Source organism: Nipponia nippon, unplaced genomic scaffold, assembly GCF_047370975.1.
Source record: "Nipponia nippon isolate SJK-2023a ecotype South Korea unplaced genomic scaffold, ASM4737097v1 scaffold_21, whole genome shotgun sequence".
Lineage (NCBI taxonomy): Eukaryota > Metazoa > Chordata > Aves > Pelecaniformes > Threskiornithidae > Nipponia > Nipponia nippon.
Window position 1 is genome coordinate 1,198,352 of NW_028262338.1, and position 20,117 is coordinate 1,218,468.

General features: G+C 39.9%; 1 protein-coding gene across 3 annotated transcripts in view; it reads left to right on the forward strand.

The window, feature by feature from the left end:
- Positions 1-10,301, forward strand: part of LOC104011917 (protocadherin alpha-C2) — a 101,169-nt gene extending 90,868 nt beyond the window's left edge. For 2 of the 3 annotated variants that reach the window (XM_087760119.1, XM_087760118.1), the window contains exon 4: positions 7,930-10,301. In XM_087760119.1, the coding sequence (XP_087616245.1) occupies positions 7,930-8,240 (311 nt within the window). In that variant the 3' untranslated portion in view covers positions 8,241-10,301. The remainder of the gene's footprint in view (positions 1-7,929) is intronic. The other variant, XM_087760120.1, reaches the window with a different exon arrangement.
- The last annotated feature ends 9,816 nt before the right edge of the window (positions 10,302-20,117 follow it).

Sequence of the window (20,117 nt, forward strand, 5' to 3'; positions counted from 1 at the left end):
AATGCCACCTCCCTCCTGGTCACATCCAGAGGGAGATATGAGCCACAAATCAGACATCCCACTTTTTAAAGATTTGCCTCAAAGTCCACATTTTTGGGAAGTGTCACCCAGCAATCCTAAAATCAGCCCTCAGCAGAGGCCTGGGTAGCTGTTTGCTGCTCCAGATGGTTCAGTTTAGGGCATTTAAGGAGGCTACATAGCACCTGGTTTGATATGAAGGCAAAGAAAAGCCTTTTTTGTGGTGGCAGTGAGGCCAACCTACTGCAGATCCTCAGGGGAACATTGTCCCCAGCTGCTGCCCACACCACCTCTCCCTTCCCACAGCAGTCCCCCGAACACCAAGTCCAGTTTTCCTGCACTATTTGCTGCCCTTTAACCTTACTGTTTGCATTAAAACAAGGGCTGAATGGCTGATGCTCTGGCTGCCCACACTATATTTACAATGAGTTTATAAGATGAAAATAATCTGTGGTTTGGGGGGGGGGGCTGTTTTCAACTATGAACTCTTAAAAATGGTCACTATGGGCCTGCAGACATGGTGAAATGCTCAAATAAAAATCCATCTACCTTATATAGCAGGAGTAGTCTCTCCCTAACAAACTCTGCATGTGACACCAATGTTCATATGCTGGATCCCCCAGAGTCCAGCATCTGATTAGAGCTGGAAAGATGATACAGAGCATCCTGGATGTGTGCGCATGCTGTCTTGGTGATGCAGCAGATTAGTCCTCAGTTTGGTGATGAAAAGGTTAAAGCTTGTGCTGGGCAAGTACTAACAAGTGCTTTCCAAGACAAATTCTGCCGGAGCAGGACTGGGCCTAAGTACAGCATGAAAAGGATGTTACCTGAGAAGGCTGATGTTTTTGTGGGAGGAAAAGCCTCTTTTAGTGAAAAGAGAGTGACAGGAGCTTGGGGCTGCAGAGGCTGGGCTCTGTTTGCTTCTTCAGCAGCTGCGAGAAGCCATTTAGCCTGTGTTGTGCTCTGGTCACAGCAGGCTGTGGTAGCAAGCAAATCAATTTTTGCTTTCACATATCTCAGAATATGCTGGCAGAACTATTTGGTAGCTGAGACAATTGCTTTAATACACAGCCACGTAAGATTGTTTTCTTATAATGAGATAGATAATCTCTATTTAAATTCCATTTAAATGTCAGCATGGAGAGTAACCTGCGACGGAGCTGGAAGTGACATGCCCACCCCCTGCTTTGCATCTGGATGTTGGAGCAGTGGGGGGTTATGGATCTCCCACAACATATGTGCTATAATTACCCCGTTTAATGTTGCTGACTTTAAATCCAAGCAATGGATTAAAGCTACAGGCTCCTTGGTGGGGAGAAGTTTTCATTTTGTTCATTCCTCCTGTCTCTGAATCATTAGTGCAGAACAGGTCAAACAGATGGAAGGGCAGAGAGCAAGAATTTTGTCTGTTTTTTTTTTTCTTTAAAAAAATTGACATAGTCCTTAGAGATGGTTGGCATTGTTTGGCAAACTGGTAGTTAAAATGGTTCAGCTTTGTTCTGACTGAATCATTTCTCCATCTTTCAGTTCAGTATCTGTCATTTTATCATGTTGATGATGGATTTTTATTTGCTTTCTTTGTTGTGTTTTTGGTTTGGATTTTTTTTAGTTTTTCAAAAAAAAAAGATTAAATGGGCATTTTAATCCCAAAAAAGCTTAGGGATGATCAGAGAAGCCAGAATGTCTGCAGAGATCCTCCAAATGACACAGAGAGGGTTTTTCAGTGCATGCTGTTTGCATTTGATGTGCTTGTGTTTCAGAATCAGTGCAGAATGTCAGACTCTTTATAACAGTGAATATTCATTAAGCTTGCCAAAGGCAGAAGCTGCAGTCAGTACAGCATCAGTGGAGGAGGCAGGGAAGAGAGAAATCAGGTTAATGACTAGCTTTCTCTGCAATTTGCTTCCTGCTTATTGCCTCATCTCAGTTTTAAATAAATTCATTTAATTAATGTGTTTTGCTACTCTGACCTGCGGACAGAAGGGTCTGTGATTAATGATGGGGTATTCCTAGTCTCACGGTGGCTTTAGTCAGCATGTTCTGGTATGTAGGAAAAAAAAAGATTTCCTTTAAACTTAATAATAATAGATGGTTTGATTGAAAGCTTTTATCTAAATGATCTCCTGAGTCCATGAGCCACCAAATTTTTGAAGACAGAGACAAAGTGGTGAGTGGGGAGGGGTGGAACAGAGTGAAAGCAAGCTGCTGTCTTGGCTGAGCATGTCACGTAGTCAAAAATGTCTCTGCAGGGAGACAGAGCTGCACAGAAATGCTTTCCTCTTTTCCCCCTTGAGCAGGGGCACATCTGTTCTGACACGAGCTAGCCTTCTTCTGACAAAAGTTCTTTAAGAAAGCAGCAGAGGTATAGGAGGTAGAGATGATGTACATGACACTCAGAATATATAGCCATATTCGCGTTATGGGAAGTGAGCACCACCTGTTCCTAGTAAACACCAGATTGGAGCTGTAGGGCTATACAGGGACAGGAAAAAAACACGTGGCCTCCCCAAAAAAAGAGAAAAATGTCAGTGAGAGAGAAACTGCAGACTTAGCCTAGACCTGATGGGTTATCAATTTGTGAGCTGAGTGATAACAAGTTCTGTGAGCAGGCATTTTGCCCCAAATTTAGAAGACATCTCAATTTCAGACTGTTTGTACCCATCACTCAGTATTTCAACTTTGTTCCACTTACATACCAGCTGGGATGGTTTTACAAGCTGATGAAAGCCCACCCTTCAATTGAGTGAATTCACAAATGCCACATCTGAAAAGACAGTGCTGTAAATCTCAGTGACAGACCTGTACTTTGGAGTTGGGTTGAACTGACTTCTGAGGGTGTTTGTCTCTATAGACTGTAGCAAGAACTAAATTAGACAGTTTAGTTTGGATGCCTACTTTTTTGGTGACTGAATTTAGAAAAGGGATACCTTACTCTATGGAAGACATCTAAGAAAAAAAATTTAGGTGCCTACAGCTACTACAAGCTAAATTTTAGGGACCCAGTTCCTTGTAGTGGGTGCCTGGGCTCCCTGCACAGAGCACGAGGAGAGTTAAGTACCTCTGAAAAACCTGTGTGCTGAGATCAGGACTGCCTGGAGCATGTGAGCGAGAAGTTTTGTGCTCAGTGAGGTGACACAGCTCACCTGCAACCTGCTCTCTTTCTGGGATCCTGGAGCCTATGACATCCATATGACACTTTCTATTTGACAATGTGTAGGAAATCGGGTGCTTTCAGAGCAATTAGGACTTGTTGAACAAGTGCCTATTGACTGAGATTTGTATGTTTTTCAAGTCCTATGAGAGGTAGAGGTCTACAGCATATGACCTGTAAATGCCTCTGGAAGAGAAAAAAAGTAGCTAGACACTGTACCCTACTGCTTCAGGCTTTCAGAGAGGTGATTTTAGGATGCGGGGGTTTTTTTTGTATGTAGACCTGCCTGTACATTTCAACAGTCACTGGATAGAAAAAGAAGTATTTTGAAGGACAACTTAGAAGTCCTTTCCTCCCAACTAAACATATGACCTACTTGACTGCAGAGTCTCTGTTGCTCCAAATTCCATTTAAAGTCTACTGAGACACTTGTATTTTGGTGAGAGTACAAGGAAATGGAAGGGGTGAAAAGTTCATCTCCCATTTTAGCATGCAGACACATAGGCAAAGAAGCATCAGGAGCTGCAGGTGCAGCCTAGATTTTGGGTTCTGCTGCATGCATGCATTTTAAAAATAAATCATTTGGTCATTGAACATGAAGACTGCCATATTCCTTGGGAATAAAAAGAAGGAGTAATCTCCAAAGTAATCCTTTGCGTTACACCAGGAAATGGCCAGACTCTGTGCTTTTATGTAGGAACTCTGGCAAAACCCCTGTGTGTAGCTGTAGGAAGTGTAATGTTTTAAATTACATGTTATAAATATAGCTGGTGGATTTGCTTTATTTAGATTTTCCTCTAAGTTTAACAAACAACTTTAAAGCATTCAATAAGACCCAAAAAATATGCAAGAGAAGTACAACTAATCCTGTTAAATGTAAAATAGCATCTAAGTGGAAAGTTTTTGTTGTTAAATTCCTGCTGATAAGAAACAGAAGAGATGTTTAAGGAAGCTTTGGAAACTAGGTGATAAATGACATTTATCCTTGATCTGAAATGCCTAAACATACATCATTAATACAGCTGAACTGTGACCTTCCAGCCTGTCAATACAGATAAACAACACATGTTATCAGGTAGATCACGCAGAAGGGAAATTTCCTGAGGAGACTGTTGAAGCCCCACTCATAGGAAATTATGGCCATTAACTCATTAAGTTCTGTCTGTCTCTGTCTTTTTGTATGTGAGCTCTCCACACAGCTGTACAGATAATTAGTTTCCTTTGGCTTAGTGAGTATTAAGGAGTATTAAAATGCTTAGTTTGTACGGACAACAAACATATTCAGGGGCTGGGAAAAAAACATATAGAAATGCAAGCAAACCCCCTTAGTCTTTAGCTTGACAGGATCCTGATTCCAGGGTTGATGATGATGGGTTTGTTGTGTTTGGATACATTATGTCAGATGACTTTGTGATAAATGTTACTGACTTCATTTGGTGAGTTGATTTGTCTAGGCAGAACCAGATTAAAGGGTCAGTATCCTGTTCTGAATTAGATTTCAATAATGCAGATGTGTATGTGCACCCTGTTAGACTGGCAAGAGTGTTCATGCAAGGAAAAAGAGATGCTGTACCTTAAGGATACCCTCTATTCTTGCACATTACTGTATTTGTGTGGTAAAATGGATAATATAAAGCCACTGTCATTGTCTCATGTCCTATCTTCAGCCTAATATGGTCACATCAAAATGTCACAACTACACACCATGTTATTGCAGGTGTGCTGTGGTGGCACTGCGATCCATAGAGTGTTATAAGCCTGTAATACTTCAGGTTTTTGAAGTAAAACTTCAAAGCTGTTTTTGGACTATTCACTGCTACGGGGCTCTCCCCAGCCAGGGCAAGGATGGTTCAAAAATTATTTGAGGTCACCTTCAGCTGTTTTTTTCCTGCCAGGAACGGGAAAAGAGCATTGGGTCTGAGCCAATGTTGCTTGGAATGAATGTTACATGGGCTTGTTGGGAAGGAGAAAGGATTTCTTTGTCAAATAGGGCTTAACTGATTATGTACAATATGAAAGCTCACATTTTTATATTGCTGGAGAAAGACAATTGATTAATAATTTGGGAAAAGGCCAAGAGACACAACATTCACCTTTGTAATTTATCACCTCAAAGAAACAAAAGCGATGTGAAACGTACCTGACCAAAATACTTTATTAAGCAGAAATGAAAGGTGGTCCATATTAATGCATTTCGTATGAAAGGGCTTGCTAGGACATTGCTGTTACCAACAAGAAACATGTAAAAAATCTGAAGCTGATAGTTAAGACCGTAGGAAATTTACAGAAAAGCTACAACTGATGAAATAGAGGAACTTCCACATTAATAATAACTTCAAAAAATATATTTGAGACTAGGGATGTTAAGGTTGCTAAAACAACTTCAGCAGTTCCTGGAAAGAACATAAACTCAAAGTCAAATCTTCTTCATCATTGAATACAGTGTTAGGGGGAAAAGAAGTGTACAGGCTCTTCTAATTCTTGATTAAACATCACATCGTACAAGCAGTCATATCACCTCCGTTACAAAGATTCCATGTGCCAAACCTATTACACAGATGGTCTCAGAGACAGTTCTGATGTGTCATGTATACGCATTTCTTTGGCTCTGTAACATGCATGTACTGCATAAGTATGGAAAAGCTTAAAATGAATCATGCTTTCCAGTGGTGTTTATTTTGTTGCCAGGCAAGAGAAAGATAGTCAAGCAGCAAAATGTGTTCTTTAGCTTTTGAACCAGGAGAGCCTTATGACTGCATGCGTGACACATTTTATTTCATAAAATAGAAAATTGTATGAACAACATTACAGAAGATGAAGAATCATAAAAGAATAAAAGACAGGAGATGCTGTTCATTTCAGGAAATGGCTGCTAAAGCAAATGCAATATTCTTCATTACTGCTACAGGGCTACAGAGCAGTCAGTAGCTGAGATTTACTGAATAGCATCTTCTGGTCTGGCAAGACGTTGGAGATCTCCCTCTAGATTGTCTATGTTGTTTCCTCTTCCTGCTCTCTTTCACCAGCAGGACACCTAGGCCTTCCGTTTCTTCTCTTCCTTTCTGTGCCCTTGCCTCCTCTTCAAATGGATATGGACTCCCTCTTGGCTGGTTTTCCAACCCTTCCTTGTAGCAATGCAGACCCCATCTCCTTCTTTCCCCAAACATCTTTACCTCTTCAGCTGAACAGCTCTGATGCAGAATACAATGACGTTTGAGACTTAATCAGATCAGTGGTATTGGCATAGTTTGTGTGGTATTGCAAGAATTTGTGTGTGACTAGGAGTGTTACAAGTGTGACAGGTCCCGTGTTTGTGATACTGAACTTTTAGAGTGTAGATAAGAATGTTTTCCTCAGATTTGAGGGCTTTAGCATCAATGCATAAGCATTGAGCTTCCCCCGATCACAATCCCTTAAACACTTAAAATAATACACGAAAATCAATATGCTGTTCCTATTCAAAATTGGGGGTTATGTAAATTACAAAGAATTTTCAAAGTTTAAGAAAAAAGAAAATAGCCAGGTTTAAGACTTTCTTTCATAGAAGAACCTGATTTGTGTTGCATCTCATTATGCTAGAAAATTGTCCTTGTCAGGACAACATATGTAAACATTTAAATCTGATTAGCTCAATCTTGGTAAAATCATGGAAATAAAATTAAAAACTTGCTTCATACTGCAAGCCTGAAGCTGGGAACAGAACTTCACTTTATATTTGCCTATATAAAATATTGTGATCTACCTTTCTACCGTATCAATTCAAAGAACCAAGAGTTAGTCACCAGTCTGGTGTTTTTCATCCTTTATATTGTGATATTACAATACGAAAAAAGAAACATAATAGTGAGGACTTTCCCAGTTTGAGAGCTCTCTGCAGTATTGTTTACTTCTGACCCGTTCTTGACAACTTACCACAAATATGGCACCAGACCTTTCCAATTTTCCCATTTTGCTTATAAGTTAATAGTTTAGAAAAACTTTACAACTCTCTTAAAAAGAGTCACCCTATTTTCTGGCAAAAGAGAACAGGTTGTTAGAGCCTCACCTTGAAGAAGACTATGAATATTTTTGAGACCAGATTCTGCACCCTGATTGAAGGAGCCCTGTGGTATCTCTGCCCACACAATTCAGTTCACTCCTGGTTTTGCTCTAGGGCTGTGTCTGCTGATCAGCCACATTGCATGTATACATACATACATACTTATGTGCTAGTTGGCTCTCAGGTTCCTCTCTGGGATGCATCAACTCATTCCCTCCACGAGGAATCTTGAGCACAGCTGACAGGGTGATTTGCTAAGACATCCAGCATGGATGTGCATACTGCCAAGGGTGACTCCCCCTGCCCTTGACACTCCTCTAACCTTATCCCAAAAGACTTCACACCCTCAAACATACCCTTGTGCCATGCAGTACACATGCTTGTGTTTCATGCTATAAAATACTACAGTGGGCTGCATCACAGTAATCTCTTATTCCAAGCACTCCAAATTCAAAAGAAACATAGAGAACAACTGTATTTCAAGGCATGACATGGGATCCAGAGCATGCTGGGCCCAGCATTATGTGGAGTGAGTCAGTGCATACTAGAATTGAGCAGCCTGGACAAGAACAAGTCAGTAACACACAGATGAGCAGCCAGGCAACGAAGAACCAATGTAGAGCCAGGCTAAAGCCATAGCTTTGAAATAGGAAGCTGATATTCACAGAGTGCATGTATTTAATGACACTTTAAGCTTTTCTTGCTGTTTTGACTTTTTCAGAACCTGAGGCTGGAGAGGTGTCCCCCCCAGTGGGAGCTGGTGTGAACAGCAACAGCTGGACCTTTAAATTTGGACCGGGCAATCCCAAACAAGGTGGTCCTGGTGAGTTGCCAGACAAATTCATTATCCCAGGATCTCCTGCAATCATCTCCATCCGGCAGGAGCCACCAAACAGCCAAATTGACAAAAGTGACTTCATAACCTTTGGCAAGAAGGAAGAGACCAAGAAAAAGAAGAAAAAGAAGAAGGGAAACAAGACTCAGGAGAAAAAAGAAAAGGGCAACAGCACCACTGAGAACAGTGACCAGTGAGGGGTTTATACTGAAAGAAACCACTTAGCCAGTTTTTGTAATAATGGCAGATTTCTCCTATGTAGCAACTCCCAACTTCTTCCCACTGTTAACAAATTTCCTGTATGTACAGACTTGAGAAAATCAGCAGGAAATTCACAGTGTCTGTCTAAATTGCTTAACAGGTTTTGTCTTAAAAGCTTTATTAAGTCTGGTGTTAACTCTTTTTCTCCACTCTGGCTTGTTTTCAGAATCTAAAAAGCAGACACAAGTTTCCTTTCTCCTACGCCGAAAAGGAGAATCTTCACAGTACAGCCAGTGAGAGGTTGGACTCTCTGCACTGTGGTTCCTGTGCTCCTGTCTTGATGACACTTACAGGACAGGTTTAAAAGTTTTAATGTTGTGCACCCTCTACCTGATTGGAAAGATTTGTGTGCAGATGTCAGCTAGGTGATATGAGATGAGATTATAAAATGCAAGAAGAGCTGGTAAATATGCAACAGAGGAAACACCTAATGAACACCAATGTTCAAAGATGTTCAGGCTGGGGAGGAAATGTCTGAAAAGACATGACCAGATTTTTCAAATCTTGAGACGTCACTGTGTGGGAATACTGAGTCCTATACATGATATATTGTACACACTCCTGAAAATAAAACCTCACATTTACAGCTCTTTAAGATACCATAAATTTTGTCTCTTACCAAGCAAGTCATTGGGAAAATTGTCCCTTAAAGCCCAGCATTACCCTGGCAAGGCTAGCCCTCAGAGTGTAAGAAGGGCTGGGCTGACATCCCAGGAATGTAACTGACTGTGATGCTCTGTGTCCCTATTTCCACTCTAACATTATTTTGCACATTATGTCTCTGAAAAGGTCAGAGTTTTTCCATGACACTTATGCAAAAGAGAGAAAAAAGAAACGTTAACTATGCTATTTGTTATTTGAGATATTTATTTATAAAGAAATATAGCTGTAAATGTTAAAGAAATATGATGCCCTTTAACCCAAACAGAAGTCAATCTAGAGCCATTATAAATTACAATTGCTGCTATTAAAGTGCTTTAGAAAAATTGCCTGAAACATCTGTACTATATCGGCCACTTGCCAATAACAGCTTTATTCTGTCGGGTGACTTGAGGGCTGCCTCTTGCATGTATTAATAAATACAAGAATATCTTTTTTTTTTTTTTGCATTAATCTGCACTTTGAATACACCTTTGCAAACAAACTGTCCTAATATGAAGAAGCAGAAGCAAACTCCTCACACAAATGGATTTACTGACCTGCTAGCTCTGTGCAGTACCTTGGTGTTACCTCCCACGCAATGTTTTCTGATTTTAGTTTTACTTTTCTATGAGAATATGAATTTCTGACCCTACTAACACTCATATAAAATTCAAGTACTGTATGTATGCTATATGCTCTTATAAGAATCCTGAAATATTTATTCTGTGCTTGTGTATGTGAATGTCAATGCAACTATCATTAGAGTGGACTTTAAGCTTTACCGTTGAATGTAAATTCATTATTTCTTTTTTGTACACTTGTGAAAAAGTGGAGTAGTGTTAATTTTTTAAGCCACTGTTGATTATGAGTTCTTTGTGTATGAAACACAAGTAAAATATCTTTCTTAAATCAAGCCATGCATGCATTTTGAGATTTATTGGTAAGAATCTGTGAAGCTAAAGCTCTGTGAATTACTAAACCTAAGGGTATAAATAGAGTATCGAATGTGGTCAGGGATGTTGATATAAAACCAATACATGTATTTTTAAATAGAATATAACTGATGAGAGAATTCCAAGGAGTTTTCTACATTATTGTACATTCACAGAGTAAAGCTCAAGTGTCATATTAATTGGAACTGTGTAAGAAACTACAGAGCTCTAAAATTTCTAACAGGCCCTTTAATCTAGGATCAAAGAGAACAACTGGATTTCCTGAGACATGTCCTGGATGTTTTAAGTTTCCAAACTGCTGGCAGATCAGAATAGGACAATTCCTATTCATTTTTAAGAACCTGCAGCAAGTCTTAAAATATCACAGAAGGTAAAGCTCTAATAAAAGAATTCATATCTCAAGGCATGAACCACCAACGGCCTCATGTGGTCTATTTAGAGTTTTCTTTTGCTACCAGTCTTGTTTTACCGGCAATGAAAAAGATGCTACTTGAGAAAGAGAATCCTTTATTCAGTTTTAAAGACTAGTCAAGAGGAAAAAATTTAGGATTTGGGGAGGGAGCTGTTCTTTTATGCAAGTGTGCTATGCAAGTACATTTAAACTTTTTTTTTTTTTTGGTGACTAATCCAAGAGCTCCCAAAATGTTCATAAACTGGAGTTACAGTGGTAACTTAAACACACAGAAGGATACTGTTGTTTTGTACTCATCATAAAGTAGTTCTCCTCAATGCCTCTGGCAAAAATTCAGAACAAAGATTTAATTCTTACAGGAATCTTTAACATTTGATTATTTTTAAATTTTAATTGATATTTTTTTCTTCTGAGTGCTTGCATTTTCCTCTATACAGGCCAATCTGATTCATTCGTTTTTCATCAGTGGTCATACACAGCTGGTTTTCCAAGCCTTGTTTCTATCAGAATGAACCAAGAGCTGCAATATGTCTCTGATTTGCCTGTCTTAACACAAAATCACATTTGCCAGTGCTGGCTTTTTTGCAGGTGCTCTACTGCAGGAGGACTGTATACTTGCATGACTTGGTGGACAAAACAGAGTATCTGAAGATAACCATTCCAGTATGGAGGTCTGATAGATCAGAGAAAAAACTCTCAAAGGAGAGGAGATGTTCTTGCTGGAATTGTTTAAAAAGAGGCTGGATTGCACCAATAGAATATACATTACACAGATTCACTGTGTTTTCAGAGGACTGAATTGGGCACCTCACCAGATTTTTAAAATATTTTTCCATATTTGAACCCTCTAGTACAACTGGAATGCTGAAGTGTCTTAAGTGAAATTTGGCCATTTCAAAACTAGTATACAAATGATACCATTTGACATCCCTGATTTTGGATGCCTAGAAAGAGGAGAAACCTTTGGCATGAACTATTTTTGGAGGACCAGGGTGGGGTGGGGCAGGGGGAAGAATTAGCACGTTCTGCCACAGTTTTGGGGGTTACTGTTTAAATACCACACAACAATGGGAATTGAGGATTAGGGGTGGTGGCCAAGACCAACAAGAATCAAGAAACAAAGGTTTCTTTTATCCTCTTGCTGACAGTGAAGTGAGCCAGACAAAATACACTGCAGAATTTGTTAACAAGAAAATTACAGTTTTGCGGCTTTTCACCACTTGAAGAATTTATTCCTCTCAGAATCCATGTATTTTCTGTGAGCATATTGTCTTTGGAAGTCTGGTTTTGTATGCATAGAAAATCAGTAGCCAAAACCATTGGGCTTTTATAACAATTAAGCCTGAGTTATGTTGTATATTAATTACATCCTGTCATTAAAAAAAATCTCATTTTACATTAGGCTTCTAAAACTTAGTCTTGTGCAGTTTCTTTCTGCTCAGTATTTGGGTCATTACACATCACAGGAGGGGAATCCAATTAAAGTTTTCCAATGATCTTATGTAGGGGGAAGAACATAGAACCCAAAATGTATTTCCCAAATTTCACATGTGAAAATCCATTATAGAATTAATTGCAGCCGGCTTTGATATCTTTTAGGATCATCTTTCATTTCCCCTTCTTCACTCATTTGATGTCTTTCAAGAACCACTTCCATTTTTGGAAAAAGCTGTTACACTGTTAACTGACTTTATCTCCAGGAGAAATGTGAGTAACGCACCTTTATAGAACAGTGCTTATTAGTACATGATAGAGTGACTATGATTTCTATAGCATACATAATTCATGTTGGCTGGTCAAAAATTTAGACCTGCCCATTCTGGGGCTTAACAGTTTCAAGGTTCCAATAAATAGCATTTCCTCCAGGAAACTTCATTTTATTAGCTCCCTAATCTATATGTAACATATTTACATAAAAAATGAGTCCATGATTCTTCCTGCTTTATGCCACAAAACACTTCAGTTAGGCCTTTCTCTGTTTCTAAAATCACCTGTTCTCAAACTCTAATTATGTTCTTAAAGTCAATTACTGCCTTGCTTTTCCACAATTGGCTTCACTTATTTTAATCCAGGTTATAGCCAAGTTTGTGTCAACAACTGGGTAAAATAAACTGGGTACAATCTTCCTTCCTTGTCCTATTCTCCCCTAGCAGCAGTTTTGTGGATCTCATGTAAGACAAGTATTAAGGAAGGAGCTGAGCCGTTATCCTCATTTGAGTCCTAAAGAATGAGTAGGTTCCTCAGTTTTGCTGTTATTTGTTAGGAAACTACTGACTGTTCCTAGACACAGACACTTTTTTAAGACAGTGCCAAGAGTCCCATGTTCTGTTAAGGCTCCTGTAAATATGCAGAAGTATCACTTTGATCAAAAGTTTGGCTTTGGTGAATAAGTGTATGCTGAAGTCCTTTGGTTTCTTCCTTCACATGTCTTTGAAGTGAGTGAACAGCTGAACAATGTTTTGATATCATCACACATAGTTCCATCTGCATGAAGCAATTGTATGTCCTGGAAAGTATAGGGCAAGCTGAGGACTCCAAGCAATGCAATAATAAATTGTGTATATGAAGGGCTTGATATGGTGGCTGGTATATATTAGGCCCTGTATGATGCTCACACATGCCTGAGTGGCTGGCTTTGCACAGTACTCACACAATTGGACATACCAAGGGTGTGTAGAATAGCTGTAAGGAAATAAATGCTTTATCACATTTTAATGACCTTGTGCAGCTTAAACCAGCATACTAGAAAGTCAATATTGCTAGCATACAAGTTAATTTTCCATTAGCTCTTGGTATGGGGTTGCTGTAGTCTCTACGCTCCTGAGTTCTTTCGTCTCTCTATGGCTTTCATCCCTCACTAGAGGATCCGGTGATACTGCTCTGCATTTGCAGACGGGGGGGGTGTGTGTGTGCACATATATGCAGGCATTTATATAGATATATAAAAAAATCTGGGACCTGATTACATTGTTATACAGAATACTGCAACATGTACTGTCAGTGGTAATACTGCTAAGGTAAAGCCTATTATCCAAATCTATCTGATTTTTCAAGGTGATGCTATTATGGTGACATTACACACCTACTTCTGGAATAAGTGTTGCTCGGGTGCCTTTGGCTGGCTTAGAGAAATAATGAAATGAATTCTTCAGCATTAAGTATCACAGAATTGCTTCTGCCACATGGTGAGAAGAGTGTATCTTACACTGCACTGTGGGTTCCCTTTCATATCCCAGGACTGCCTCCATGCAATCACTCTGACACAGGTTTTAACATCAAAAGATGACAGAGATGTAGTGAAGTAAACATCTCCCAGAAGCCACACAGCTTGGCAAATATTAAAAATGTTTGCCTGCCAGTGGTGCCCAGAGCTATGTAACTGTTGTCTGAATAAAGACAGCAAGTAACTCATCCACATTTAAGAACTGATGTCTGGAGCATACTACAAAACAGACATGCTAGGCTTGAAAACCAGATTTCAAAACCAGGACCCTGACAAAGAGTTGGAGGTATTAAGCTGGCTTTCATACCAAGTAGAGCAGCTGTAAGTCTGTTGTCACTCCAACCACTCAGCTCACTTGTCCCTCAACATAATGAGCTCCATTACGGTGGGGAAGAGTGGGGCATGTCATGAAGAGATAACCCCACGTATGCTGTCAGGTGGGAAATATTATGCTACAGGCATAACATTGCAAAAAGGCACATAGGTCAGGTGTTGGACACATCTATGGGGCTTTGTGTGAGGTGGAGGGTGAAAGCCCGTGTTACCAGTGCACCATTCCAACAGGAATAATATCTGCATCTCCAACCAAATGTGAGACCCCGAAGGGCTGCCCTACAGACTCAGCAGTGGATATCACATCAGTGCTGGTGCATTACACCCGATTTCAGGCTTCAGCACTGAGATGGGATAACATTAGAGCTGGCCCTGGCAGCCCTGTTCCAGCTCCTTCGGTGATATTTTATGGAAGGTTCAAGTGTCTTGGCACCCTTTGAGCAGCACTGAGGAGAATTAGAAAGTCCTTACCCATTAATTACAGGAATGGCGCCACACAAGAAGCCTGACAAGACGTAACAGTTATTACAACACATCAATCACAGACACCCTAGACTTTTAATCCTGCAATAGTATTCCTGTTAGCTGAATCCTTCACCTTTTCTAGGACTCAAATTCCACCCAGTGCAGCCTCAATGGGAAAAATGTGTGTAATTCTGAGGAAAACTAGACTTAAAATGTGTGCAGATGTAATCCTATGTCCTAACTAAGCCCCTTCCCAGGCACTGTGAACCCCAGCTGTGAGCAGCTTCAGCTGGCACCAGGGCTGCATGGTGACAGGATGAAGGGGCTTAACTTTGCTGAATTTGCTCTCAACCTCCTACCTTGCAGTGTGGAAATTACCCGGGGTGCAGGTTTTACCACATGTTAGTTAAGGGACAAGCCTAAAAAACATGAAATTCTGCTTGTCTTCTTAGATGCCTAAAAGGGGATTATGCAACATTTAGGTACTGACAGTTGAGAAACTGGTCCACAAAGCTCCTTATGGGTGTTTATCCAACAATCAGGAGCTGCCTAATCCCAAGGGTGTGTAAATTGTGGTAGACCAGCTACCTGTAGGCAGAAAGTTCTTTGTAGGACTGAATTTAAGCTGCCACCAAGCATCACAAATCTGCCTTGATCTTTCCAAAGCCACATGTAAGAATCTCTTGTTAATCTATTTCAGCGCAGTTGCAAATATAAATGCAGTCCTGAAGATAAGCTGCATCATACCATGAAGGGTGACTGCACTGAGGACTGGCAGGCGCAAGTACCTCCCTCTCTTCTCAGGGAATAAATGACACAAAAAGGTGAAATTGGTTTTATTTTATCCTCAGGCTCCCTTCACACACACAAAGGGAGGTTTCAGCTGGTCACATAGGGTCAGATTCTGGCCAGCAGCACAAGCAAGGAGACATTATTAGCCAGAAAGTAGTGGGAGTGTTATGTGGGTGGATTTTTCAACAACATTAGAAGATACCAGAGATTCAAAGTGTGACAGGTCAACCCAGGGCAATAAATGCATTTACTTTCAGTCACAGGGAGTGGCTATTCCATCTATAGATCTTGCTAATGGCCCCCTGGGTCAAGCAAGCTTTCACAAATGGACAGCCCATATTATCTGCAAAGCTGTCAAATACATTGTTTGGCTGATGGCAGGAACTGCTGACCTGTGAGTTATATTGCTCCAGTTGTTTGTACCTAAGAAAAAAATTAAAATTCCTGTCAAGTATCTTTGCTTAGGCCCTTTTTGTGTGCTGCTGGGCTCCCCCTGTGAACCTGCCAAGCCACGTTATGTAGGTGCTGGCATTCATCAGTATGCACACAGGCTAATGCAAAGCAACATGGAAGTAATGGGATATTGCAGTGCTATAATGCCAAAGCCTTCACAACCAGATCAATGTTGATGGTGCAGTTAGTTCTGCATTGATTAACTTACAAAGTGAAACTCCTACAGCAAGTGAGTTTTGTGGTGAAGCGCTCACTGCCACAGTGCCTACCAGAATTGTGCAGCTGTATAAAACAGTAAATAGGTCACAAGCAAACTGCAGGTATAAGCACGTTCAGCCCAAATGGTAGGCTGTGCAATGAACACTTACAGGACAGCTGCACATCCCATAGGGTAGACTCTGGAAAATTTTTCTGTTATGCTAAATCTTGTCCCTCCCCAGCACAAGGTATGTACTAAAAACTCTTAACCCCAGAGGCTCTTGTCCGTGCTTCCTGACCTCACTCTGCAAGGTCATGTGTACGCTCCACCATACAGATCTATATTCTTGACCGTAGGTGCCAGTGGGCTTTGGGCTGCTGGTAGCTGCTCTGTCTAAAGGCATAAGGCTGGCTGCAAAATCCATACATGCTGTCAGTCAATGGTGGGATTATGGTGGCAAATGGGACAGATACCCTGGTGCTCACCCACCCACATGGCAAATAGTGATTTGCTTGAGCCCATCCTGAAAGCTCCCAAGGTCTCTTCACGTCTGTGCAGTTGGATGAGATCAGGGCTACCATTCTTCTCCTCTGATAAGTTAGCTCAACAACAAAGCCTATGTCCTCTTTTAAATGCATGGGGGAGACTACATCTTTCTGTATTTTCTATACACTGTCAAAACAAATAAAAGAATTTCGTGGTGAAAACTGTGCACTACCTCCTCTTGCCTTAGTCCAGCTCCCCTAGCCTCCTCCAAAAACTTGTTTCAAAATGCAGGAGCTGGGCAAGTTTGGCAAGACTGGATTTGTGTCCATGCCCAGACACACCTTCAAAATGAAGAGACTGTCCAAATGCTTCCTGTCTAAGCCTATCATGTTGACTTCTCTTCTGATCTCCTACCCACCCTAAGCTCTGTCTCAGAAAACTGTTTAAAATATTTTGAAAAGCCATGTACCTTCCTTCCTGGCAACTGATGGCTCACAGGTTTTTGGCCATTTGTAAAGCTGAGTGGTCAAGAGCTGACACAAACCAAGGCGGCAAGCATTCCCAGCCTCCATCAACCAGTGTCCCAATTCTTCCCTAGCATGCATGGGCAACACATACATCCAGGGACAATCCTAGCTGACATATTGAGCATAAGCTCCCAATGGAACTGATTCGCTGACTAGTCCAAAGCCCTTGTCAATACGTGGCTGTTATGGATATGCTTCTACTAGTCAGACACGACCTACCTTCTTGATCATATAAGCTAATGCCTTTGGATGTGGTAAAGTATATGCGTCTCAGTTGCTCTCCACCTTTCACACCAGTTCAGGTTAGTCTGTATAACTGACCTGTGTCTCATTTTCTGTTCTGATAGTGTGTGCCATCTGCATGTTTTTCCTTAAATAATTTTATGTCTTCTTCTACATTATTAATTTAGCAGCATTTTGTGAAGAAGAAATCCCCTGGAGATGCACAAAAGATCCCAGAGAAAGATTTACACTTACTTGCTGCATTCTAAGACATTTAGTAGTTTACAACTTTATTATATATGATTACTGCTGTGTAAAACTAAGGCACACAAATTGATTGGTTTTTTTTATTAGCACAGTTTTCTCTATAAATCAGGCTAATGACCCATTAAAAAATTATATTGCATTTATTTGACAAAACCTATTTTTCATAAAACGATAGTTTTATTCTTTACTGTTCGCATACCATACCAGTCTTCCCTTAATTTTTCCTGGCACAAATTTCAGGCCCTTTGCCCTATAATTTTCTAGCTCTTGCCATTTGGCCTCTTTCACTGGTCTCTTTCCAGAGTTCCAAGAGGTGTTAAAATAATCAATCACTGAAGGGACCTGAGCCAATTCTTGTACTATTCTTGAACGAAGATATCTAGCTCACTTGCCATCAGCTCCAGGTTCACTTACACATGCAAAAATGCAAACTCATGTAAACAGATGCTCACTTGTTGCTCTTTGTAGTATTGTATCTGTTTTGACTGTCATCTTACCACAGCAGAGGTTTATTTTATATTTAACATAGTAGAACAACATTTCAGGTGAAGCTTCTGAGCCAATACTTTAATAAAATAACAATCGCTAGTGAAAATCTATGCACATTAGAAATCTGTCTAGAAATGTTCTCATTTCTAACAGTCATTTTTGTCAGATAGTTATCTAGCAATTTCTCATCCCCTTCAAGGTTCTGTAGAATGAAGTGTTCACAGCTTCTCAAGGCTTGTTTCTTATCTCATAAATAGTTACCCTTATATTGATAGTGGGGTGTACTGAAGCTAGGATTCTAATGAAATGTTTTACTTGGGCCACAGTGAAGTATGATATTCAATATAATGCCTCTGCCAAATGCAGTTTAGTGGAGCTGGGGAAATGTCACAAATCTAATTGTCAAGGCCATGTATGTGCTGCTGCAAACTGAGCCCTAAATCCTGCTTTCAGGTAGCTCATTTCTCAGTCCCTGGTGCAAAAGACTAGAAATTTTGCAGTGGTTTCATTTCCAATTGCTCACATAATCAGTACAGTTCTTCTGAACTGTTTGCTTTAATATTAAATTACATACATGACATACCCTTTTTTTCTCAAGAGCCCTGATTGTCCTATTCTCAGAAAATAGTCTCATAGAAAGCGTCAAAAATTATTAGAGAAAAATTGGAGCTTTTGACACATGAAAAGATGTGGGAGGGAGTTGTAGATAAGGGAACTTTTCTGTAAATGTGAAGAGAAATGAAAGAGTTGTTGATTTTTGAACTATGAATGTTTCATTTCACCATTTTCAGCTCTTTGAGATGTGGCAGTTCACATTTCTCTGGTTGGCTGGTGACTTAGGACAACCTCTTCAAAATGTAGATGTGCTGTCAAGATGGTCTTCTGTATGACAAGGATAAGCATGAAATAACAGAAATAAAATAAGAATTTTGATCATGCAGTGGGAAAATGGCACAAGGTCTTTCATCAGCCTCTAGCTTTTAGCAGTAATGAAATGTAATGTGCCACGATAAAAGCTGGGGGCAAGTTTGCCTTCTCTGGCGTGTTTTGAAAACACTGCATTATTACATATACTGCTTTTCTCAGTCAGTACAAGACATTTTCTGCTACAATTGCACAGATGGGCTTCTTCCTCAAATATGTCCAACAGGGTCACTGTGATCATATCACTGCTTTTTTTTCTGCTAAGATCATCGTGACTCACTATGAATATGGCTAAGAAAAGGCACACATGGACTCGAGGCATTAACAGGCACTATTTCTTTTCCACCCGAGCAACATTAATAAGAAAGCATCTGTTCTTTGCACGTTTCTGCTGCAGGCAATGACCACACCAGCTCCTACAAAGAAATGAGTGCATGAGTGGCTGCATGGGTATGCTGCTGTTAGAGAAATTGTCCAGAACTGGTAATTTTAGGTACTTGCCTACTTAAGAAGTCCAGCGCAGTTGGAAAATATCTGGTAGTCCCACTGAGCATACACTGCCAGGGTGTATTGTGTGATCCCATCCTGAACACTGAAACACAATTTTATACACATTTAATGATTTTTTTTTTTTTTTTTTTGTCCAAAACAGTTGACCTGGAAATCAAATACCATTGGTACTCAAAAGAATTGCTCAGCTGGGCTTATTGTTTTGAATCAGGTTAGAAATCTTATGTATTTTGCTAACCTAGTTTCTTCATTTTGTGACTTTATAATTTGATCCTTTAATGCTTTATCTAATGCACTTCTCACTCATGTAATTTTTTAAAAGATAATACATTATTTTACAAAAGATTTTGACATTTAACAGGCAGCTGAGCTTCTTTTGATGCACAGCTTAATATATTTCAGACTAGGAAAGAAGGTTATTCCATGTCAAAACCCTGAGGATAGAGGAAGTGAAAAAAATGCTTTTAACAAAAATGTAAAAGCATAATTTGCTTTTCACAAAAAAAGAGAGAAGAAAACACCTACTGAACAGTGTTTGGAGGTTCCACATCTTAAATACCTAATAGCTCAAATTCTACTATTACTGTGTAGGAGAGCAATATTTTTGACCATGAATTTAAAGTTCCTTTGTTAGATTTTTGAATTCTGGGAGAATGATTTTTCAAGCTTGTGAAGATCTACTTCTAACACTTAAAAACTGAAAGATGAGTGACCAGGTAAGACATCATTTAATGAGAAAGACTGTCTTGGGCCACAAAATACCTAATTGTAGCTGTACTAGTGGGAGGCTGAACTTCAAACATCAATATCCTCCAAAACGGGCAATGATAGCAAAGATTTGCTCACAGTGCTTTCACCTCTGTAATGTGAACTTCCTGATATTTGTAATTTTGAAGCCTTTCCTTTATATCCCTTC